General features: G+C 41.3%; 1 protein-coding gene across 3 annotated transcripts in view; it reads right to left on the bottom strand.

Moving 5' to 3' along the window:
• MSI2 (musashi RNA binding protein 2) overlaps positions 1 to 26,735 on the bottom strand; it is a 691,995-nt gene that overhangs the window by 494,495 nt on the left and 170,765 nt on the right. For all 3 annotated transcript variants that reach the window (XM_040424888.1, XM_040424889.1, XM_040424890.1), the window contains exon 6: positions 8,309 to 8,401. In XM_040424888.1, coding sequence (XP_040280822.1) covers positions 8,309 to 8,401 — 93 coding nt within the window. The remainder of the gene's footprint in view (positions 1 to 8,308; positions 8,402 to 26,735) is intronic.

Below are 26,735 nucleotides of genomic sequence, written 5' to 3'. Positions count from 1 at the left end.
TTACCAGATAATGATATGGGTTAGCTGTGACATAAGAAAAATATGACATGCAATATATACTACTACTGCCATCAGTTTTAGAGGGACATTACTATTTAAGCCAAACGTAACTTCATTTTCTGTGCAGTTGAAGACTCTATTATTTGACAAAGCTGCTAGTTTAGGCTGACCCCACTGTCCTTCAGTGTGACCACTGACAATGTTCTTTAACAGTCCAATGGTCATTACTACTTGCACCTGGCATGGTTTACTGGGAGGAACACATCTACAGAAAACCATATTACGTACCGGTAATTTCCTTTTCATGAATCCTCCATGACGGCATACCATGAGATGACCCGCCTCCAACCAGGTAGGGACAGGAAGTATAAAATAGACCCTCCTCCAGCATATCCTCAGTGTCTTCTGGACCGACAGCCTAGAGAATCTATTCTTCCAAGTCATATATAATGTATATATATTCTTTTTTTGCACACACACATACCTAATACCTACTTTTTATAACAGTTTTTTTTTTTTTTTGGGGGGGGGGGGGGGGGGGAGAATCCCTGCCGTCATGGAGGATTCATGAAAAGGAAATTACCGCTAAGTAATATGGTTTTTCCCTTTCATCCTCCATGACGGCATACCATGAGATATATCAGATCAATATTATCCTAGGGAGGGACGGTGGCTTCTAAAACTCCCCTACCGAAGGAAAGCTCCTGCTTTGACCGCATGTCTACCCTATAATGTTTTATAAAGGTGTGAGGGTTGGACCATGTTGCTGCCCTACAGATCTGTTCTATTGAAACATTAGCCTTTTCTGCCTATGAAGTGGAAATCGATCTTGTGGAGTGAGCTTTGAAATTTTTTTGGTGGAGAAGCCCCCATATAATTGTAAGTTTCTAGTATTGCCGACTTAATCCATCTGGCTAAGGAGTCTTTTGTGGCTCTATGGCCTTTAAATTTTCCCTGGAACTGTAAAAACAAATAGTCTGATTTTCTGAAAACCTTTGTGGTCTCCAAGTAAACTGAGATGGCTCTGCACACATCCAGTTTGTGAAATTTTTCTTCACCTTCAGTTTTTGGATTGGGACAAAAGAAAGGAATCACAATTTCCTCCTGTCTATGAAAATTTGTAACCACTTTAGGTAGGAAGGAAGCATCCAACCTAAACACCATTCTGTCTGGAAATATCATGAGAAACGGCTCCACTATCTTCAGTGCCTGGATCTCACATATCCTGCGAGCTGATGTGAAGGCCACTTAAAACAAGACCTTTAGTTTGATATATTTTAAGGACACATCTGACAATGGTTCAAAGGGTGCTATCGTTAACCCTGAAAGGACCAGATTAAGATCCCAAGGAGAGACATAAGGTCTAGTAAAGGGTTTCAATCTATCCGCTCCTTTCAAAAACCTGATAATCCAAGGGTGGTCCGCGATTTTAATATCAAAGACTGAGCTCAGTGCTGATACATGCACCCTTAAAGTGTTAGGATGTAACCCTTTATCAAAACCAGATTTTAAGAATCCTAATACCGTCTGAATGGAAAAAATCTGGCATGAATTTTTAGATTGAGAACACCAAGCACAAAATTTTGACCAGACTCTGGAATAAATCTTTGAGGTCACCACTTTCCTGCTAGCTGCCATTGTATTTATTATATCATCTGAAAGACCCTTGGCTTTTAAAGTTAACCTTTCAGATTCCAGGCAGCCAGGTGTAGCTTTTCTACCCGGGGGTGACAGATTGGACCTTGGACTAGTAGGTTCTTTGTCCAGGGAAGAATCCATGGACTCACTAATGACAGAATTTTCAATAGCGGGAACCATGATTTTTTTTTGGCCATAGTGGGGCTATCAGTATTACATGAGCCCTTTCTTATCTGATCTTCCTCAATACTCTGGGAATTAACGCTAGGGGAGGAAATGCATACGCTAGGCGGAAATCCCACTTTTGTGCTAGCGCATCTACCCCCTGTGTTTCCGTCAAACGGATTTAAAGAGAAGAACTTCTCGAGTTTTGTATTTTGTGCTGTGGCAAAAAGGTCTACTTGCGGAATCCCCCACATTGAGGTTATTTGTGAAAAGACCTGCTTCTCCAAACTCCACTCTGTGGATTTTAGAGGAACCCGACTTAAGAAGTCCGCTTTTACATTTAAAGATCCCTTGAGATGTACTGCTGATAGGGAATTTACGTAATTTTCTGCCCACGAGAAAAATAATTCTGCCAATTGGCCCAGACTCTCGCTCCTTGTTCCTCCCTGATTTAGGTAGGCTACTACCATTGTATTGTCGGATCTTATTTGTATATCCTTCCCTATTATCTCCTGAGACAGAGCTTTTAATGCTTCCCAAACTGCCCAGAGTTCCCTCTGGTTTGAGGATTGACTCATCTGATCCATGGACCACAGTCCTTGGCAGTAAGCTCCCCAACCCCACTTGCGTCGGTGGTGTTTGTCTGAATCTGATCGGGAAACCACTCTACTCCTTCTCTTAGGTGGTCCGGGTTTAACCACCACTGGAGGGAGTTTTTTACCCAAGGAGGAATAGGAATTATTTGATCTAAGGCCTCTTGCCTTCTGTTCCAACATCCGAGTAACCACTGCTGCAGAGTGCGAGTGTGGAATTGGGCCCATTTCACTACAGGGATGCACGATGTTAGGGAGCCTAACAGTCTCATGCTTTCCCTGACTGAACAACTTTCCATTTCTGTGAATATTGATACTCTTTTTATTGTTTCTGATACCTTCTCGGCCAGGAGAAACGTCTTTTGAAGTATGAAGTCTAGACATACGCCTAAAAAAAACTAATCTTTGTGAAGGGGAGAGTTTTGACTTTCCCAGTTTACGATCCACCCTAATTGGGACAGAATCTGACATGTTTTTGATATATTTAACTCTAGATCTTTCTCTGAGTTCCCTACCACAAGAAGGTCGTCTAAGTAGGGTATTATTAAGATATTTCTTCTTCTTAAATGTGCCATGACCTCTATCATCACCTTCGTTAACACTCTCGTGCGGAGGTGATCCCGAAGGGAAGAACCTGAAATTGAAAGTGACAACCTTTTCCCCAGAAATACTGCAAACCGCAGATACCTCTGGGCTTCTTTGCATATTGGTACATGGTAATATGCGTCTTAGTTCTATGGATGCTAAGAAATCACATTTTTTCAATAAGTTTATGGTTGACCTTAGGGTTTCCATCTTGAACCTTTCGTATTTTATGAGTTTTTTTAGATTTAGGATCAGCCGGAACTTCCCACTGGGTTTTCTCACCAAAAACACTGTTGAGTAGTATCCCTTCTCTTGTTGAGAATAGGGTACTGGAATAATGGCTCTTTGAGACAGAAGATTCCGGACACCCTCCTCGAGATATTCCTGAAGGAGGGATGTCCTTTGGATGGGTGTTACCCTGAAAAAAAATTCTGGGGGAAAAAAACTGAATGAAATATCTAGACCTTCTGCTAAAATTATAGCCTTCCCCCACTTGAATCTTGGCGTCATTGTTTAGAAGCTTCCATATTTTTGGGGGTGAACATGAAACCTCTGTTCCTTCCCATATTTTGATTTTTCCCTTTTGACCACTGTCCTCCTCTATCTGTTCTTTTAGACTGAAATGGACCCCTTTTCTTTGCCTTAGAAAACGGAAATTTTCTTTTGTTTGTTTCTTTTGGAAAGGATTTTTTGAATCCGCTGCTTTCTCTAATATAGTTTCCAAATCCTGTCCGAACATCAAACTGCCATGAAAGGGCAAATTACATAATTTTATTTTAGATGCAACATCCCCCGTCCAGGATTTTAACCATAGGGCCCTCCTTGCTACTACTGATAGACTAGAAGTTCTGGCGGCTATCCTAACTGACTCCGCTGTTGCATCAGATAAGAAGTCTACCGCTTTTAATAAAAGGGGAAAGGAATCCTCTAGGGTATCGTAAGGTCTCCCTTCCTTAAGTAGGACTTCTAACTGCTGTAACCACTTTTTTAGAAACTGTGAAACTGAAGTTGCAGCTAAATTAGGTTTACATATGGCCGTAGCAGCCTCCCAGACTTTTTTTTTGCGTAGAATCTACTTTCTTATCCATAGGTTCTTTTAATGATCCCATATCTTCAAAGGGAAGAGAATTGGATCCCTTAACTAATTTTGAAAGGGAAACATCGACTTTAGGGCAAGAGGTTAACAGAGTTTCATCCTCATCATTAAAGGGAAATCTACGTCTCATGGTTCTGGAAATAAAAATTTTCCTATCAGGAGATTTCCATTCTCTTTTAATCATTTCATATTTTTATGTACAAGACCTGTTTTTTCCTGTGCTCGAGCCCCCCGTACATTTTGTCTTGAACCGACCTATGAATTTTTTCATCGGACAGATCCATAGTCGTCCTAATTGCTTTTATCAACTCGTTTGTATCTTCTGAAGAGAATAGAAAACTTCTGAATTCTGTGTCTGAGCCTGAAGAATCAATGGAATCATCACTGTCTTAGTCTGAATCCTGATCTGGGTTTAAGGAAACAGATTCGTAACTTTTACCCCACTTAGTTTTATGTATTGTCGGGTTAGGGTTAGATGTGGACTGTTCCGCAAAAACTGACCGCATCTCCTCTCTAATCACATCCCTTAGTTCATCTCTAATGGATGGAACTTTTTTAGGACCCTTCCGACAGTTTTGTCAAACAACTCACACACTTTAGTATTAAGAGAGGATTGTTTTTTTAACCCCTTCTTTTTCACTCTACAGGCATAAATGAAAGAGAGGGAGAGAGAGAGAGAGAGAGAGACACACACAATAAGAGAGGAAGACATTAGTAAGGTAGTATAATTCCATAGTCTTTCCCCCCCCCCCCCTGGATGTGACTTACTGCAGCTGCACCCCCAGAAATCTCCATCTGTCCTGTCGCTATATCCGACATTTTGTTGCTCTGCATTCCTCTTTTTAAATCTCTCCTTACCTGCAGACCTCAGATCAGTGGACGACCTCTGTCTTGATCTGCCGCGCCAAATTAAGCTCCGCCCCTTATGGCCGTCACGCAAACCGGAAGTCCCTGGGGAACGCATCGGCACTTCCTGTGACGTCATCACTAAGCACCAGAGGAAGCGCTAGGATGAGGAGCGTCTTTCTGAGACCGGAGGAACTAAGTGTCCGGTCAGCACATGGCCCCTCCAAGCCAGCGCAAGCAAGGAGGTAAGGAGCAGGATACTTACTTCCACTTTCCAGCACCAATACAACTCCAATATAGGAGGTTGGTGCTGCCTGCCCCCTCATGTGCAATAAGGCATTCGTTGACTTTTCCCCACCTCTGCCTGCCTACACAGAAGTGGACCCACAGCAAATGCCATGAGTGTTAAGCCATCTCCCACCTGGAGGGACAGGAAGACACTGAGGATATGCTGGAGGAGGGTCTATTTTATACTTCCTGTCCCTACCTGGTTGGTGGCGGGTCATCTCATGGTATGCCGTCATGAAGGATGAAAGGGAAAAGGTATGATAAGAGAGTTATGGCACTATCTAATAATTACATCTGAGGTCACATTATCAACAGTCAATGAACTTTCACACATACACAGAATTTCATTGTATTTGAGGGACTGCGTTACTTGAACCCCTTTTTGATCTGCTCAAAAACACTACTATATGTTTTTACATTAAAAAAAAGAAAGGAAAATTGTATAATGAGTCAATATCATGGCATATATGCAGAATGTCTATAGGAGAGGACAGACACCGAATTAACTTAGTCAGGCTGTCATCCTTTACGTAAGGATGCTAATTCACCATGTTCTTAACCTACTGTATCAATGACAGCAAGACTTTCAATATAACTCATTATTCTATAGAATACAAGAAATCATAGATCCAAACTTTATTAAAGAGGTTTTCTAGGATTAGAAATATATGGCTGCTGTTTTTGGAAGAAAAAAACATTAATTAAAGCAATTGTCTGATTTAGGGCATCTATTTCTATGGACCCTATCAAGGGACTCTGAATTGAAGAGGATGGATACTTTCTAAAATAATCCCTAAAATGCCTTGAGCTTATGGGCACTAGCATAGAAAACCCCAAGCCTCCTCATTTCTTACCACATCACCCTGATTCAGTGCCCCACCCTGAAGGTGACTGTAGTGTCCCACTAGGTAAATGTGGGCACTACACAAGGGTTAATATGATCATTATAATTGATATGCTGTTTTATGTGTATTTTCCCTGTGTTATCTGGGTATCAGGCCTGTTAGGGTGTAGTTCCTCCTCCTAGACATTAGAGGGAGCTAGGGAACCCCTAATATAAATAGTCAGGCCCAGACAGGAAAAAGTAGTGTAATCCAGGAGGCTAGTAAGTGCAGACTAGCCAGCCTGTGGTTATTGAGCCAGAGTTAGCTCAGAAGATAGTTACCAGGGGAAGAGTTGCCTCCTGAGAAACCAAGTTCCCATAAGCAGAGCAGAGCCAGTATTCCAGCTGGACAAGTGAGCTGAAGGGCAGAAGGATTCCCACAAAGCAAGGATATATACCTGAGGAAGTTTGCTACCAAGGATAAAGCCAGCATTAGGGCATACGGGCCTTGGGATATAAACAGCCAGGAGTTCTGAGGAATAGTGCAGCCTGGTCTGTAAGTGTTGTTTTTACCCTCTGAGTATCTTGCAAAGAATATTGTACCTGCCATTGATGTGAAAGTCTGCTTATTACTGCTGCATTACCTGGAACTTACAAAAGACTGTATAAAGCTAACCGTTTTCCAGTAAAGGAAGTTTCGGTTCACCATAACAGCGTGTTCCTCACTTATTACCTCTATCCATCGGTGTGCCACCATTACAGGCACTGGCGTCACGAACCTTAAAGGGACTTTGCCCTAGGCACATTAAACATCTGCAACATCCAGGGCACCTCACCCATCATCAGGCCTGGTCCCTATATACAGAGAGTGCCCCAGAGGTCTCCTGTGCCAGCCTCTTCATCACTGCTGTACGCTTGCCCAGGGTCTCCCTACAAACTGTGAGTAACCCTCGCATGCCTATTAACCGTGACCTCACATCGCAATACCCTGCAGGGCTGCGTACTGCAACTGCCCCTATAAACAGTGGACACCTGTGGCCATAGCGTCCTTCACAATCAAGATGGCGATGGTCACATGATCTACATATGTGACCGCTGCCCCGGAGGCATCCTCTACTTTGCCTGCTCTGAAAGCATTCAGTGTATGCAAAGACACATACTGTGGACTATCCTCTATCTGCGCATGTGCTCAATGCCTTCAGTGTAAGCAAAGAACAGATTGCATCTGGGGCAGCCATCACTAAATCATGTGACTGCCACCATGTTAATTACCATGGATGTAGTGGTCGCCAGCGTTCACTGCTTAAAGACGTAATCCATGAGCAGCAGGAGACACAGAACTGGGTGGTGAGAACCGAGGAGGCTTGTGGTTTCCTATGCTAGTCCCCACATTTTAGAGATCCTTTTAGAAAGTGGCCAACCCCTGTAATGGGTGGTTCTCTCGTCAGGATCTTCATCTCTTGACCAGTGCAGAACAGTTACAAAAGAGTGTCGCTCTCTTCAGAAATTCAGCACTTAATGCCAAGTCTTTCTACAGATTATAACTGTTTGTCACTAGGTCCTAGTAAGAGGCCAGTTTGTAACCCGCTTACTGCCAAAGGCCCCTTCTAAGAAGTAGTGACTTCAAAAAGCAGACAAAGTACTTAAAATTTACAGATGTCTCAAGACATTAAAAAAATAAAAACCTTACTAAACAGACTAAATCCTTTTATTAATAGAGTGCTCAGCTCTATACATCTGGATGTGTTCAACATGACATAACCACATGGTTGAAACAGCTTATAAGAAGACCGCAGACAAGATCTTGTCAGTTGGTTTCTAAAGGCATTACAGAACTGTTTTCGGTACAACTGTCTCTTAAAATATCTCAGAGTTCTACACATTCTTTGTGAGGTTTCATATTCAAAATGCAATGCTGCCTACTATTCATAAACCAAGAGTGCTATACGTTGTTCAGGATGCCGAGCTCAGCCAAAATAAAACAATGCTGCAAACAGCCCATTCCAATTTCAGGGCAGAAATTGTCGGCTAACCATTCTGCTAATACTGACAGCTCCAGTTTGAACTTGGAACAGAGAGTAATTTAAAAGAATGTGCAATACCTCAGAACAAAACTACAGGGACATGTTCAGAATAATTACCGATCACAACTATTAATGGGAGAGACAAACAAGAAATATCATATACGGGTCTTCACCACTTTATAACTGTCCATTCTCTTTGACGAAAGCTCTTAAATCAAACATACGGGGAGATCACCAAGCAGTCCCTTACCTTGCCATACTGCTCGAAGTATTGCTTTACATCTTCTACTACTGTGTTTGCTGATAATCCTCCTACGAATATTTTCTTTGTTCTTGTGACCATCTATACGAAAGAAAAAAAGAAATGCATGGTTTAATCAGATTATTTAACACAACAAAGAGGGACAAAAATATCACTCAGATAGCACTGCTAATCCTATTAATTAATATTATGTACTCATGAAAGGAATTTACAGCTCTATTCAATTAAATCTGCAGTGGTTACTATTTGGAGACATGTAGGCTCTAATGAAGAAATGGAAAAAAACAGCAGCCACTGTATGTTAACGAGGGGAAACTCCAACAGAGAGCCTTCACATCTTACAATTGTCGCTTAGGCAAAGCCCTAATATGTTCAGAAAAGTAGTTCCAAAGCAGACAAAAAAACACATGATATGATGCATAAAGCACCCAGGGAATCACCATTTAAGACTGCCACACACAGTTTGTTTTCTACAGCAAAAACACCAGTTCATTTTCTACAGCAAAAAAATTGCATCCTTGTAAACTTTAGTTTCCATTTGCATCAATGCCACTGAAACATATCTACATTTATCACACTACTAAATAAAACACAAAACCAAATATCTATATCCAGTCTATAGGGGACCCCAATACAGGTGCTTGCAGAAACATAAACCTTCCCATCAAAAACTATGGGGTGCATTTATTAAGACTGGCGTTTTAGATGCCGGTCTTAATAAAGCCCCATAGCTGGCGGAGAATCTGCCATAGTTATGAAGAGGTGCAGGCCTCTCTGAAGCTCGGAAGCTGTCTTACATTTAGACCATTAGACCATTTGCTACACCTAAAACAGGCGTAGAAAATGATGAATGAGACGGGCCTAGCAGTCCCTCCCCTTCCTCGCCCATGCCATGCCAACAATTTTAGACCTTGCGTGAGGGGGGAAAAGTCGCAAATAGCACAGCAACTAACTGCTGCGCCGCCATCTGCACCTGAAATACGACTAATGTAGGTGTATTTCAGTATAATAAATGACCCCCTCTTCAAATAGCTGATTAGCGGGGGTGCCGGGTGTCAGACCCCCGCCAATCTCAAATTGATAGACTATCCTGTGGATACGTCATCTATATGAATAAAGTGGACAACCCCTTTAAATGGGTCTCCAGGGAGTAGAATATTGATAACCTATGCTTAGTGATCAACAGCTATCTCTGTAGGCACTCATATAGGGAAGCCTGTCACTAAGTGAAAAGGACTGCCCAATGGTGATTTAAATAAAAACAATTCAAGTTTTACTGAATCTTTTCCCACAAATCTAGGTTTCAATCTGCTCAGCTCCTCCTGCTCTGTAACATGCTGTCCACAATAGGACTGCAAGTACAGTACAGACCAAAAGTTTGGACACACCTTCTCATTCAAAGAGTTTTCTTTATTTTCATGACTATGAAGGCATCAAAACTATGAATTAACACATGTGGAATTATATACATAACAAACAAGTGTGAAACAACTGAAAATATGTCATATTCTAGGTTCTTCAAAGTAGCCACCTTTTGCTTTGATTACTGCTTTGCACACTCTTGGCATTCTCTTGATGAGCTTCAAGAGGTAGTCCCCTGAAATGGTCTTCCAACAGTCTTGAAGGAGTTCCCAGAGATGCTTAGCACTTGTTGGCCCTTTTGCCTTCACTCTGCGGTCCAGCTCACCCCAAACCATCTTGATTGGGTTCAGGTCCGGTGACTGTGGAGGCCAGGCCATCTGGCGCAGCACCCCATCACTCTCCTTCATGGTCAAATAGCCCTTACTTTCAAAGTTTTCCCAATTTTTCGGCTGACTGATTGACCTTCATTTCTTAAAGTAATGATGGCCACTCGTTTTTCTTTACTTAGCTGCTTTTTTCTTGCCATAATACAAATTCTAACAGTCTATTCAGTAGGACTATCAGCTGTGTATCCACCTGACTTCTCCTCAACGCAACTGATGGTCCCAACCCCATTTATAAGGCAAGAAATCCCACTTATTAAACCTGACAGGGCACACCTGTGAAGTGAAAACCATTTCAGGTGACTACCTCTTGAAGCTCATCAAGAGAATGCCAAGAGTGTGCAAAGCAGTAATCAAAGCAAATGGTGGCTACTTTGAAGAACCTAGAATATGACATATTTTCAGTTGTTTCACACTTGTTTGTTATGTATATAATTCCACATGTGTTAATTCATAGTTTTGATGCCTTCAGTGTGAATCTACAATTTTCATAGTCATGAAAATAAAGAAAACTCTTTGAATGAGAAGGTGTGTCCAAACTTTTGGTCTGTACTGTATATCATGATAGGTTTCATTAAAATGGTTTTCCCGAAGTTCCATATTGATGGTTTAGAATCGGGAAAGGTCATCAATATCTGGGGGTCGGACAGCAGACATACACGCCAGCCAGCAGTTTGAATAAGCCACAGCGCTCAAGTGAATGGGCCTGGGCTGCAATATTAAGAACAGTCATTATACAATGTAGGGCACTGTGCTTGGTGTGCTGTCAGGTAACATCAGCCCTTTCCAGATTGCAGCGGCCTCTTCAAATAGTTGATTACCAAGGGTGCAGGGTGTTGGACTCCCACCTATTAGATATTGATGGCGCACCCCAAGTATATAACATCAATATTGAACTGCAGGAAAACCTCTTTAAGGGAACTTGTCATGTTGTACATACAGTCCTATGTGTGGACAGCACATTATAAAGCAGGAGGAGCAGAGCGGAGCAGATTGAAACAGAGATTTAAGGAAAAAGATTCAGTATAACTTGAATTTTATTTTAATCTGTACCGTTTCTATACTTAGCAGTCCCATGGGCAGTCCTATTTACTTGACTGCGCATACAGAGATAGCCGCCAGTCACTAAGAAGGACAACCCATTGGACTCCTAAGTATAAAAAGAGCAGAGATTTAAAGAGGACCTTTCATGGTTTTATATTAATTGAGATAAATACCTTTACTTGTGGGGTACCCTCCGCTGATGCTGCCACCCTTCCTGTTTTTTTTAAATATCGCTCCTGTGCCCCCCTGTATTTTTCGGGTTCAGTATTCTAATACTGAGCATCGGTACAGGGAGGAGGAGACTCCAGGGTGTCTCAATAGGTGTCTTCTTCTCCCTGGCTGTGCCGTGATCCAATCACAAAGGAGAGCATCACAGCCAGGGAGAAGTTGAGCTTTTTTTTTCTCCCTGGCTGTGACACTCTCCGCTGTGATTGGATCGCAGCAGAGCCAGGGAGAAGGAGACGCCTATTGAGAAACCCTGGCGTCTCCCCCTCCCTGTTCCAATGCTCAGTATTAAAATAATGAGTGGGGAAAACTACAGGGGGGCACAGCGGGGCGTAGGAGCGATAATAAAAAAAAGACAAAAAAAAAAAACAGGCAGGGTGGCAGCACCAGTAAAGGAATTTATCTCAATTAATATAAAACCATGAAAGGGCCTCATTAAATAAATAGAATTCAAGATTTACTGAATATTTTCCACAAACCTATTTATCAATCTGCTCAGCTCCTCCTGCTCTAGAGCATGCTGCCTGCAAATTGCATACCATTTTCACCATGACTGGTTCCCTTTAATTGATATTTTCTGTATTCATAGATTGTGTGTTCAGATCAGAAACACATGCACCATTATGAAATGTGCACAAACATTAGAAAACTAGGGAATTCTAAGCTGGTGGAAAATAGTGTTAGCAGGGCATAAATCCTTGATAAATAAAGGTCTTATTTTTTTTAGAGCTCCGGTTGGCTCTTGGTTTGCTTTTTGGAGTGTGACATTCGACACAAGACGCTAAAATATCAGCTGTCTTTTTCATCCTAAAGATTGAGCATCTGGAGGAGGAGGGACAAAGAACCTTCTTCCCATCTCTGGGTGTCAATAGTAGGTCAGAATTGCAGGACATTCAATGCATATGCAAAAACATTCATTTTCACATGCAAATCAAGACTATTCTTATTTTAAACTGAACTACTATATGTAAATGCTCTTGATGCATATGCATTGGCCAATTCTCTGCAGGCATGGCTAGGTTCAAATATCTTATAGATAGGTTTTCTGGTTTTGATTGTTAGTAGAGAAATTGGGTCTTTAACATTTGCAGTCTCTGCCACTCACAAAATAAAGTTTGCAGTCTGGAGTATTAACCGTTTCTACCCCGGGCCAGTTTTCGCCCTTCTGCCCAGGCCATTTTTTGCAAATCTGACATGTGTAACTTTATGTGGTAATAACTTTGGAAGCCATTCTGAGATTGTTTTCTCGTGACACATTGTACTTCATGATAGTCATAAATTTGAGTCAATATATTTCACCTTTATTTATGAAAATCCCAAATTTACCCCAAATTTAGAAAAATTAGCAAATTTAAAAAATTTCAATTTCTTCTCTTTCAAAAAAAGAAAGTGATACCTGATAAAATATGTATTTGAAAAGCTGGAGGTAACCTGGGACCCATATCCTCCTCTCTCCTCCCATTGTATGTGTGATTTCACATGGGAGGTAACTGGGAGTTGTTCGCTGTGGGTCAGACCTTATGCTCCTGTAATTGCCCATATGGAGCAGCTAGGTTTAGCGTTGGGTCCCGTGCCATTATGAGAGACCTTGACGAGGTGCTCCGGCATGTTCTTGATATAAGAATATATTGGCGAAAGTCTAATTTTTAATATCAGAGTAAGGGTTTAACCATAAATTGTCAATTGCATTCAGCATTGTAGCGCACCAATTTTTTTTTAATGTTTTGCTTTATATAATCAATCACATCCGCACATTTGGTTATCATGTGTAGGATGTTCTTGTGGTACATGTGGTCCATTGCTGGCATCCTACATTGTATGCATTTTTGCTGGGGATTGCTGTCAGCAACGGATCACATGTGCAGGATTTGATCCCCCAGGTAGAAATGCATTTGGGGTCCTGAGCATGTCTGTCTCTTACGACCACTTTACTTTGTCAGATTATTTAACATTCCCCATGAGTATACTTTATGTTGGCATCATTTTGTAAATGTCATTTTATTTTTTTTAGGACGTTAGAAGGCTTAGAATTTTAGAAGCAATTCTTAACATTTTTAAGAAAAATTTACAAAACCCACTATTTAAGGACCAGTTCAGGTCTGAAGTCACTTTGAGGGGCTTACATAGTGGAAACCACCCATAAATGACCCAATTGTAGAAACTACACCCCTCAAGTTACTCAAAACTGATTTTATAAACTTTGTTAACCCTTTAGGTGTTCCACAAGAATTAGAGGAAAACGGAGATGAAATTTCAAAATTTCACTTTTTTTGGCAGATTTTCCATTTTAATCCATTTTTTTCTTTAACACATCGACGGTTAACAGCCAAACAAAAATCAATATTTATTACCCTGATTCTGTGGTTTACAGAAACACCACACATGTGGTTGTAAACCGATGTAAGGGCACACGGCAGGGGGCAGAAGAAAAGAAGAGCCATATGTTTTTTGGAAGTCAGATTTTGTTGGGCTGGTTTTTAGATGTCATGTCCTATTTGAAGCCCCCCTGATGCACCCTTACAGTAGAAACTCCCAAAAAGTGACCCCATTTTGGAAACTACAGGATAAGGTGCCAGTTTTATTGGTACTATTTTGGGGTACATATGATTTTTAACTGCTTTATATTACATTTTTTGTGAGGCAAGGTAACCAAAAAATGCCTGTTTTGGCACAGTTTTTATTTTTTATAATATTCATCTGACAGGGTAGATCATGTGCTATTTTTTAGAGTAGGTTGTTACAGACGCAATTATATCAAATAGGTCTACTTTCTTTGTTTCAGTTTTACATGAGGCATTTTAGAAAAAAATAATTATGTTTTTGTGTCTCCATTTTCTGATAGCCTTATTTTTTTTTTTTTTATGCCGATCGTCTTGTGCAGGGGCTTGTTTTTTGCAGAAAGAGATGCCGTTTTTATTGGTACCATTTTTGGGTACATATGATTTTTTGATCATTCATTATTACACTTCATGGGGCAAGGTGACCAAAAAATGTGTTGTTTTGGCAGTTTTTATTTATTTATTTTTACAGCGTTCACCTTAGGGGTTAGGTCCTGTGACATTTTTATAGAGCAGATTGTTACGGACGTGGCAATACCTAATACGTATACTTTTTCTTATTTATTTAAGTTTTACACAATAATAGCATTTTTGAAATAAAAAAAATGATGTTTTAGTGTCTCCATAGTCTGAGAGCCACTGCCTTTTTAATTTTTGACCGATTGTCTTAGGTAGGGTCTCAATTTTTGCGGGGCATATGCCTTTTTGATCGCTTGGTGTTGCACGTTATGTGATGTTAGGTGACAATTTTTTTATTTTTTTTACGGTGTTCAGCTGAGGGGTTAGGTCATGTGATATTTTTATAGAGCTGTTTGTTACGGACGCAGCGATACCCAATATGTATACTTTTTATTATTTATTTGACTTTAACATAATAGAATATTTGAAACAAAAAAATTATGTTTTATTTTTTTATCGATTTTGTTATGTAAGGGTTCAATTTTTGTGGAATGAGGTGACAGTTTTATTGGTACCATTTTGTTGGACATATGCCTTTTTGATCGCTTGGTGTTGCACTTTTTGTGATGTAAGGTGACAAAATAGCTTTTTTGAATTTTTTTTTTTATGGTGTTTATCGGACGAGGTAGATCATGTGATATATTTATAGAGCCGGTCGTTACGGACGTGGCGATAGCTAACGTGTGTTTTTTCTTTTTTTTTTTTATTAAAGTTTTAATAATAATTTTTATTTTTTTTACCCTTTGTTTCTGTCCCACTCTGGGACTTCAACTTTTGAGGGTCTGATCCCCTCTGCAATGCAACATCTGTATTGTAATGCATTGCCTGTTAGTGTATTACACAGAGTAATACACTAACAGGTTGCCTAGAAGACCCAGCCTGGGGCTGGATCTCCTCGGCCCCCGTAGAAGTCAGGTCCCGATGCTGTGCAGGGCATTGGATAGCCTGTGCATGGCATCGGGCTGCCTTGTCACCCATCGGGTCCCCGCCACAGCAGCACGGGGACCAGATGGGCTCTCTCACCCGCTGCAAACTGAATATTTTCCCATAAAACACTATATCAATCTGCTCAGCGCTGACCGCGGCATAGAAGGGGTTAATCCGCCGGCATCTGCTTTTACAGCGATGCTGGCGGATACAGCAGGGGCCTGGCTATCAGGGACTGCTGGGCCCCTGCAATGATCGGGCATGCACCACTCCGGTGCCCGCCCGATCACCATGACGTAATAGTACGCAAAAATGCGGCAAGTCACTTGCCGCCATGACATACTATTACGTCATATGTCGGGAAGGGGTTAAATTACTTGTCTCGTTACAATTTTTTTTTAATGGTCACACCATGACAAACTTCTAAATCATCTGCTTCCTGCTCCACTTTGAATAAAGGGAACCCTTCACCATGAAAATGCACCTGCAGGCAGCATGTTATAGAGCAGGAGGATCTGAGCAGATTGATAGTGTTTTATGGGAAAAGATTCAGTTTAACGTACAAATTTCTGCTCGTTTTCCTTAGGAGTCATGTGGGTGGTCTTATCAGCAATAGACAGCTAGCTCTGCATGGCTAAGCATACACAGACAGCCATCAATCAGTAGGTAATACCACCCACAAGACTCCTAAGCATAAAAAGGGCAGAGATTTAAATGAGCAAATTACCAGCTATACCAAATTTTTTCACACAAAACTATCTATCTGCTCATCCAGCTCTATAACATGCTGCACGTAGATTACACTGCATTTTCATGGTGAAGTTCTCACAGGTCCACAAGTCAGTGGACCAAAGCAGGTCATAGAGCACAATTAAAGCATCACTGAACTTTAAAAAAAAAAATTGATATGTCATATGTTTTGATCGGTGGGGGTCTGAGTCCTGAGACCCCCACGGAACACTAGAATGAGAGAGAAGTGCTCACATAGGGAACTCTCTCTCCTCAGACGCAATATAAACGTCTATAGGCGAGTCAATTCTGTCTCCTGCAGAAAGGACAGAGTGTGCATTATGTAAGCACTTTTCTATCCTCATAGAGTTTAGTGGAGGTCTCAGCACTTGGACAATTTCAATATTCAGTCCCGCTTTAAGAACAGAATGGCTCTTGGCATCCTTAGAAGATTGCTCGTGGTCCATTTGTCATTCCAGGAGAAGCTGGGTGTTCTTTTTATTTTTTATGGGTGTCAAAAACGAATGGCATACTGATGCCACACAGACAGAAATAAAAAAAAATCAACAGTTTTAGCGGATAGATGAAGCAACAACTGCCAAAATGATCAGGCTAAGGCCTCCTGCACACGAACGTATTTTTTTGCGGACCTGTCACTTACCAGTAGGAGGAGCTCCCGACCGGACGCAGACCATCGCAGCTCGCAGGTAAGTATAATGGTTCTACAAATTGCTAAGTAACCATGGCAACCGGGACTGCAGTAGCGTCCTGGTTGCCATGGTTACCGATCGGAGCCCCAGCGATTAAACTGGGACTCCGATCGGTACACTCCGCTGCCACCAATGATAGGGGGGAGATTTTAATTAGGAGGGGGAGGGAGGGGAGAAGGCCCACTGGCCACCAACGAGTTAACTACAGGGGAGGGAGGGGGGGGGCCCACTGGCCACCAACGAGTTAACTACAGGGGAGGGAGGGGTGCCAGCTGCACTGGCCACCAATGAGTTAACTACAGGGGAGGGGGGGCCCACTGGCCACCAATGAGTTAACTACAGGGGAGGGGGGGCCCACTGGCCACCAATGAGTTAACTACAGGGGAGGGGGGGGGGCCGGCCGCACTGGCCACCAATGAGTTAACTACAGGGGAGGGAGGGGGGGGGCCGGCCACACTGGCCACCAATGTGTTAACTACAGGGGGGGGGGCTGCCCCCTGCTGCCTGGCAGCACCTTCCAGGCAGCAGGGGGCAGTCATGTACATAGTTCTGTTAGTATATTCTAACCTGAAGCGTCCCCATCACCATGGGGACGCCTCTGTGTTAGAATATACTGTCGGTTCTGAGTTTTCACGAAGTGAAAACTCAGCTATGAAAAAGCTTTTATGCAGACGGATCTTCGGATCCGTCTGTATAAAAACTAACCTACGGCCACGGATCACGGACACGGATGCCAATCTTGTGTGCATCCGTGTTCTTTGACGGACCCATTGACTTGAATGGGTCCGTGAACCGTAGGCCGTGAAAAAAATAGGACAGGTCCTATTTTTTTCACGGCCAGGAAACACGGATCACGGATGCGGCTGCAAAACGGTGCATTTTCCGTTTTTTCCACGGACCCATTGAAAGTCAATGGGTCTGCGAAAAAAAAAAACGGAAAACGGCACAACGGCCACGGGTGCACACAATGGTCGTGTGCAGGAGGCCTAACGCGGAACATACAAGCTTGCTGTACTACTTAAACTGGTATAAATGAGTATTATTATTAAATGTCATACATGAATGAAGAGACGTCGATTATACACATATGGACGATTAACTGGACTCAACTTTGAACAATAATTATTGGATTCACTACTTTTCACTCTATAACATTAGAAAAGACGAGGATAGACATGGTTAAGCCTAAAGGTTCATTTTAAGCGGGCAGATTATTGGGCGAATTATTGGAGACAAACGTTCCTGAGAACGCTCGTTCCCGACAATCTACCCGTCTGAAGGTGCAGAAGATCACCCAATGAACAAGTGAAACGTTTGTTTATTGGGTGATGCTGTCAGGTGAGCAGACACCTACATTTTCGTTTCTGGGCAGAAGATCATGCTTATTTTGTAATGTATTTATTTTGCCTTTATTGCTCCTGTCTTCTATTCCTGGCCTTGGTCCCATGACTATGTCCATGTAACTCTTTTTTATTTCATGTCATAGATGTCTATATAGGGGAGTGTCTATGTAACTAGTTGGGTTGGTTGGAGCTTTAAACTAGCCGGGCTTTGTTAGGGATGTGGCAGAGAAAGAAGTGCATCATGGGGTTGGTTGGATACAGCAACAGGAAGTGCTACATACAGGATGTGAACAAACCAGAGGGATTTGTTTACATGGTAAAAACTGGTCAAGAGAGTCCAAATTGAAAAAAAAAAAAAAAGCATGAGGAAGATTGACATGAGGTAAGCAACTACATGAGCATCTGTTAAAAATTCCCAGAAAACCCCTGTTAAAGTCACTATGGAACTGACAGATGCAAATACATTTCTTCAAACATTATCATCACTTGCACTCAAACTTTAGGGGTGGCCAAATGCATTAAGAAAGCAATTATGAGAAAAAAAACGGCGAGTCAATTAGAAAACAAAAACCATGTAACACATGAGAAAAGGGGTGCCAATACAATTTACATCAAAACCAACAGATGGTGCAACAGGCAGATTAGAGGATATTAGTACCAAAGGCGTGCTAAATAGGAGTAAGATTTCGTAGGTGGAAAATGATGGGGTTAAGTCACCAAGCTGCTGTGAAATGTAGTCCTTTATCTAACCTCATCCCCTGGAAATGTATGCACTTCAGGCTGTAATGCTGTAAATTTGCCATGCACCGCTCTCAGGAGCAATGTATGCCCTTCAGTCTAATCCTATCTTGCTTTTCATTTCAACTGAGTTTGACGGTTAGCATCAATGGAAAATACTCTATTTGCATCTCAAATTGCTTAAATTAATTTGACTTGAGAAGGAGCTAATTGCATATAAACGGAAATGTTTCTCGGTATATCTATATATTGGGTAGAGCATTAGGCTTGTTTACCTAATCACAGACTTGGCATTCCATCACTTTTACGCCAAGGTCTTGCAAATACGGTCATAATTGGAAAAATCATCTTAAATTTTGCGTGGAGCGGCACACCATATTGTGTTTCATGTCCAGGCTCCAGTATTGCATTCATTAGGCAGCAATAGTTCATTTAATGAGAAAAGTGGCTTCTAACTAGATCAAACTGCGGCAGAATGCTACATTTCAGAGCCATAAACAACAATGTCTCTGATAAGTTTATCATTTCCAGGGACTAAAATAGGATTAACACGGGTTCTCAGATACGATCTTCATGCAATAACATTACATATACCCTGTCAATATGCTGAGGAAATAAACTAGGAAGGATTATATAGCCAGCAGGGATTATCCATGTTTAGGTCTCACTCAGACAAGGGCGATTGTGCTTTAGAAATTACTAGGACATTATAAATGTGGATATATTGGTCCGTTTATATACATAAAGTTACATAAAATGCTTGTCCATATAATTATTTTAATGGCCATGGTCAACTCCTGCCATCTTTAGTCCCATTGCACTGCATGTAGACCACCAGTGTTGTAACTAGAAATGACTCGGCCTCAGAAAATTTTTGGAACTTTCTGCCCCCAGCAAATTCTTCACAACCCCCTCTACTGTGAGACCGCCACTCCTGTGGCAACTCAAGATCACACTCTCAGACGAGGCTGGGCAGCCGCTCTGTCCTTTTCCTACAGTGTCACTGTATATAATGTCATTGTATATTATTGTTGAGGGGGCCCTGACAATCTTTTAGTCCATATCCTGGGTGGGCCCCTTTTGAGTCTGGGCTCCAAAAGCAGCCGCTTCCCCTATAGCTAGACCCCTGTAGACCACTGTTCCTCGACTGATAGCTCTCAGTTATTCTGCATTTGGCTTCCCAACTGGCAGTAACTCTATAAACTATGTTGCCCTAGTGGCACAGGCTCCATAGTTTGAGAGTATTTTAGTGACCCTTTAGTGACCACGCACATTTTTTTTTAAAATTGCATTCCAAGAGCTATAACTTTTTAGTTTTTTCCACAATGTACCTGTATGAGGTCTTATTTTTTGCAGGACAAGTTATAGTTTTTAATGCACCATTTTGGGTACATGTAATGATTAAAGCCAGCTGTTTAGCTAAAAAAACGTTTAAGTCAGTAAAAAGGCGTATTTGTGGTCACTACGGGGTTAAAGCAGATAAAAGACAGTTAATACTAGGGAACTCAATCATATTTAATAATATGCATATTAGACATTTTCCTTTTATTCCCCAGTGTAAGTACCCAGGGCTTCAACCACAAAAGGTTAGGGACATAGTAATCTAGGCAATACTATTTTAGAAAAAAGTAGCCAGTAAATGTATCCCTAACAGCTATGTTTGGACCCCCTGAGGAGGGGGTTCAGACATTGTTGCACCTGGGCCCAGATCCTTTAGGTGGCATAAAGGTCATTCTGTTTCAAGGGACAACAGTAGTACAATAAACGGTAGTTACTGCTTCAGTGGGCATTGTTGTAAATTTTTCACCAGAGCCCATGGGCATCATGATACATTCCTGATCTTTGCCTTATTTTGCAAGGAAAGAAAAAAATAATTAATATGTGATATGAGACCTTGTTCATGTATGGGCCCAAAATGCAATCATCCTCTGGCTATTGACCCACAAGAGAGGGAGATTCGGTGCTCAAACACACCGATCCCTGCTTCGGAGGAAGCTTAGTGTGACAAATGTGTGTATGTTTTTGTGTATGTGTGTTATTTGCACTGTGAAAATAAACGGCATGTGAGGTTAAGACACGGCACTCCATCAATGTGATGGGGAAAATGAAGAACTTCTTTACTGAAGTGCCACTGGAATAATGGCAATGCATCTGTATTAGAAGTTCTGTCAAGTCCACCTTCTGCTGCCTGGAAACAAAGGGAATAATGGGCAGATATGCGACTCTCAACAGGACAGCCTGAATTCCAGAGTGGTTGTTAGGAGAACAGAAATGTAGATGCTGCTTTTTTCACACTCTTTTCAAATCCAGTTAACACTTTAAAATAAACAAAATAAAAATAGATCAATACTTCTGGTTTAAGTGAAGTAGTAGAAATGGAAAGTGTCAGGCAGATTTAAAGGTTTAAATAATAATAATAAAAAATAAAAAAAAAGGTAAAAGTCGCAGCAACAAACTTACACAGTACTGATAGGTGACTTTCAAGTTCCCATAAGCAACTTTTCCTTCTAGCCACGGATAGAAGGAATTGCCTTTGAAAATTGCTTACTAGCTGGACTGTAAAGGAGAATTCTAAATCTTTCCTGTATACCTTTCCCTTTACGAATTGCAGCGAAGGTGCACTGTGCAAACACGGTCTAAAATAGCTGCACAATTCTCCTCTATTGACTCGTCCTTAACACTTACAACTGCACCTAATCTAATCGTCTGCATGCAAAACAAGCAATGAGTTTAGCATAGTTAATCTTCAATATTAGGTAGGCCAATATTTACTTTATATGATGAAAAAAAAAAAAAAAAAGATATTTCATTATATGGCTGCATCAAGTCAGCGCCGAGCTGCGGTGTTTATGTCTAATTCAGCCAATTTCTACATCCTTTCCCTAAATTTTACATCACCCGAGATAATAAGGTGTTCACAGTATGTCTCCAAAATGGTTCCCATTAAATTTCTGAAGATATCACAATGAGAAGAAAGGCTTCTCACATAAGACTGGCTCTATAATCGGTACCATTTTAAAACAGTGGTCAAGAGGGGGGTGCACTCCTATTTTCACCAAGCATCAGTAAGACTCTGTTAACACTAATGAACTTTAGACCTCCATTTGTAGAAGAAAGCACAACCGATAACGCACATTCTTCCACGTTCTCAACAAAGTGGAAACACTTAACAGTATATGTCCTCCTTTTATTTATTTTTTAGAAAAATGTGACACCTTCAGGGCATTAAAAGCTTATGATAATTTAGTTTCTTCAATCTGTGCCTTTACTAATGCACAGTGATGCCACAGTTTAGAGTTAATGCAAAGACTCGTTATGAACAGCAGCCATGCCAAATGTTTTAGAAAGATTGTCGTCTTAATGGGATGCTGACCAATAGATCAATTAGAACACCGGTTACAACATCCACATTTAGGCCCCTTTCACTCGAGCGAGTAATCCACACGGGTGCAATGCGTGATGCAAATGCATTGCACCCGCACTGAATCCGGACCCATTCATTTTAATGGGGCTGTGCACATGAGCGGTGATTTTCACGCATCACTTGTGCATTGAGTTAAAATCGCAGCATGTTCTATATTCAGCGTTTTTCATGCAACTTTGGCCCCATAGAAGTGAATGGGGCTGCGTTTTTCACAGATGGTTGCTAAGAGATGTTGTTTGTATACCTTCAGTTTCTTATCACGCGCGAGCAATACGCAATAAATTGCATTGCACCCGCGCGGAAAAAACTGAACAACTGAACTCAATCGCATACAAAACGGAATGAACTTGCTTGCGAAATCGCGCATTTTTCACTCCAGGCCAGACCTAATCCACTCACGCTCGTCTGCAAGGGGCCTTAAGAAACAGTGCCAGGTTCTTAATAAAGAGCAGAAAATGGTATAAAATAAAATGACTATTACACACCTGTTGAATCCCCTGCTGTGATTACATCATGTACATCATTCATGTGATGGCTGCAGAAAGCCAATCACTGACCTCAGCAGTCTTGTGCCATAGCAGCATGAACGATGTACATGATGTCAGTGTGGACCGCTGTAGAGGTTTAATTTCATACCTTTTATTCTCTCCTGGCAGAATTTCCTGAAATCCCAGCAGACAATCCCTTTAAATGGGTTGTCCCATGATTAAAGTAAAAAAATAAATAAAAATCAGACATATAGTAGAACCAGCCCTGTACCTCACATGGATCCAGAGATCTGCACATTCATTGCTCTGCTAGATTTATATCAAGCTGACAGCTCAAGGGGAGTGTCCTTTCTCCTGCAGCTAAGGGGGCGTGTCTATGCTCTCCCTATCACAGCTCAGGGGGCGTGTCCAATCTGCTGCAGCTCTCCCCCTATCACAGCTGAGGAGGCAGTGGAAGGATGAAACTGAGCATGTGCAGCCATTTCAGTGAGCCGTGTGTCACGGATGGTGTTGCAGAAAACAAGAAGTAACAAATAAAAGATCTGACTGACTTGATCCCAAACTAAGGAACAAGAGGGTGAGCCCTATAATAGCCCTAGAGCTCTCCCTGACTGCTCAGCCCATGCAAAGATCTCTATGATAGAAAATTGCATGTCCATGTACCTAGACTGAGTGACACCTGAAAACCCTATAATAGTGAGGGGACATGACCACCGGCTCGCTGCACTTAATACGGAGGGAGTCAGGGTCACCTAGAATCAAGCCAACAGGAAAACACAAATAAAGGAATAGACTTATTTGAGGAACCAGCAGTTGCAACTTCTAGCAGTGAGCACAATCCAGGAAGTAGTATAAACCGCAAAGTGAGGCAGTATGGGAGGGGATATAAAGGGAGGCAATCACTGCTAATAGATGACAGCTGGGAGAGGGAGAAGAGATGTCAAAGCAAAACCAAAACAAAAGAACATCATGCAGGAGGTACTGAAGAACGTCTGTCAGAAGTTCTCAGAGATCTGGCGGTGACAGCCGGACACAGAAATAGGCAAAAGAAAGAGGGTGGCGCTATACAGATACATTTTATTGAATAACTCACTGGCTATACTACATTTTTAATTCCATGCAATTAAAAAAAGTATTCAGAGCATGGTGCTGGTTTGAAGATTGTGGAATATTTTTCCCTGGGACAACCCCTTTAAACTAACATCTTGTGTGTACAGACAGGTGACGTCTTGGCTTCTTTTTCAAGCTCAGAATTTTAGGGTCAAAAGAAAACGTCTGTATACATGAGATATTGACTTAAATAAAGGCCATTATTCTTTAACCCCTTAAGGACCCTGCCATTTTTCACCTTAAGTACCTGGCCATTTTTTGCAAATCTGACATGTGTCACTTTATATGGCAATAACTTTGGAACGCTTTTAATTATCCAGGCCATTCTGAGACTGTTTTCTCGTCACACATTGTACTTAATGACCGTGGTAAATTTCAGTTAAAATATTTCATTTTTATTTATAAAAAAGACCAAATTTACCAAAAATGTGTAAAAAAAATTGCAATTTCCAAGTTTAAATTTCTCTACTTCTATAATACATAGTAATACCTCCAAAATTAATTACTTTACATTTCCCATATGTCTACTTCATGTTTGGATCATATTTCAGAACTAGGGATATTAAGGTTTCCAATGCCATCAGGAGTCAGCAGCCAGGCCTAGCTCACAACACTACTGAAATCGCGTACACTATTTTAGAGTCATAGAATGGCATTACTAATGTATTTAATGGATCAGTTTTGCATTCCAAACCCCGCAGGGATTAATGTTAGAAATGCTGGAACCACTAGCATTCAGTATGTCAACAACATAAGCTCTAAGATATTAAATATACCGGGGCTGTGTTGAAGTTCATGTGCATAATTCACAAATGAAAATCTACATAAAAGTACACTACAATAACAGTGCATAAAAAAAATTATAAAGTACACGGCACACACGATGTGTTCTCACATATTGCTGCTGCTTTCACCAATGCAATGGGTGTACTGCACAACAAAATCCATGGCAAACCCACATGTAATACATGAAAAGGGTATTTTCAGAACATGAGAATGCCAGCAGAAAAAGACCCCCATGGTTCATCTAGTCTGCCCTTATATTATGATTATTTTTTTTAAATCTTAGGAAAGATCTGTTTTTTCCAGGTATACACTGTATGACTTCACTAACTGTTAACAACCACATCTACAGGAGGCTTGTTCCAAGCATCTACCACTCTTTCAGTAAGATTTTCCTGACAATACTTCCAATCATTCCCCAGCTAATTTCAGATTGTGCACCCTTGTCTTGCTTTTAGATTCTTATTAAATCACTTCCCTGCTGAACCTTATTTAACCCTTTAACATATTTAACCCCCCCCCCCCCATCTTTCCTCAAGGCTACACCAGTTCTAAATGTGGTTATACAATTTACTTGAAAACCAGCTGAACTCGCTGACTCTCCATCTAATATGTACAGGGGTCTCCCCAGTGTATTTCCCATTGGTAGATGTCAGAGAAAAAAGGATTAGTCATGTTGGATTTGAACATGCCCGATCCTTTATTTTCAAAGGAAATAAGCTGCACAAGAGAAGCCTACAATGGCATACTCCCCTCTCCACATTGAGAACACATGCAAGGCCAAGCCATTCACCAGAGAAGCCTACAACAGCTTGATCTCCCCTCCACAGTGAACATGTGCATGGCCAAGCCACACACTAGAGATGCCTACAACCGCTTAATCCCCTCTCCACACTGTGAACATGTGCATGGCCAAGCCACACACTAGAGATGCCTACAACCGCTTAATCCCCTTTCCACGTTGAGAACACATGCAAGGCCAAGCCATTCACCAGAGAAGCCTACAACAGCTTGATCCCCTCTCCACGTTGAGAACACATGCATGGCCAAGCCATGCACTGGAGAAGCCTACAATGGCTTAATTGCTTCTTCAGATTGAATACACCTACAAGGCAAAGCCAAGTTGGAGGAGTCAGGGGGGAAACTGTTGTCAGCCAACAAGTACCTAAGGTGTACGGCCACCTTTAGGCTCTCCTAACTTTCCATCATTTTTGGGTCGGTTCTATTTTAACAATACCTCTAATAAAACTCACCCTGTTAGTGGCATGATATACTTACTTTTTATTTCCTTGGTAAATTATTGCAATTTTTCAACATATAGAAATACATTTACATTGTTTGTGCAGATTTTCAATGCTTATTTTTTTCCGTATGTGTACTAAGTTTATGGCCTTATGTCTGAGTTGCTAATATCACGGAATTCTGCACATAAATAAGGCTAAATATACAAATGAATGTGCAAAATAAATAAGTAAAAAGAGAGACCAAAGCAAACGCAACAATTTGTGCAAAATTTTGCGACTGTAGGCATTCCCTGCTACCTTCATAAGTGGAGACAAGTTGGTCGGTTTCGAAATAAAGGTGATTTTTTAGGTGCATTTATGATGTGCGATACTAGTAAATGCTGCTCAAAATATAGCAGCCAGTCGCAAAGTATGTCAGGTAACCCCCTGGCGTACAATCACTTAAAAAAGCAAAATCACATTACATGTGTGCTGAAATTATAAAACCTGTGTGCCATATCATAAATGTGGTGCAGCACAAGAACCCAAAGGCAGGCATAAAAGTGACAGAAAAAACATTGCAAATGATAAATGCCCCCCTAAAAGTTTCTAAAGAACTGTGCACAACTTGTCAAGGAATAAATGTTGATCTCTGGGAGCCAATATCCTCTGGAAAATCAGATAAGACTGGAGCTTGCCCCTTGTGCCCCACTCCACTCTAGACGTTCAATAAAATTGACATTACAAGATGATTTGTAGGACAGGTTTAAGGCCGTGTGGAAGGAATCCCATAGTAATAAATAGCAATAAAAACAGACTGCTACTGTACAGATAGAGGTTTTTTCTGTCTGTAATGTGTAGAAGAACCAGCCCACACATGACTGGCAATCCAGCTTCATGCCTTAACTC

The sequence above is a fragment of the Bufo bufo genome, chromosome 3 (assembly GCF_905171765.1).
Source record: "Bufo bufo chromosome 3, aBufBuf1.1, whole genome shotgun sequence".
In the NCBI taxonomy this organism is placed as follows: Eukaryota; Metazoa; Chordata; class Amphibia; order Anura; family Bufonidae; genus Bufo; species Bufo bufo.
Note: the sequence above shows the minus strand (reverse complement) of the source record. Positions and strands in the feature narration are given on the sequence as shown.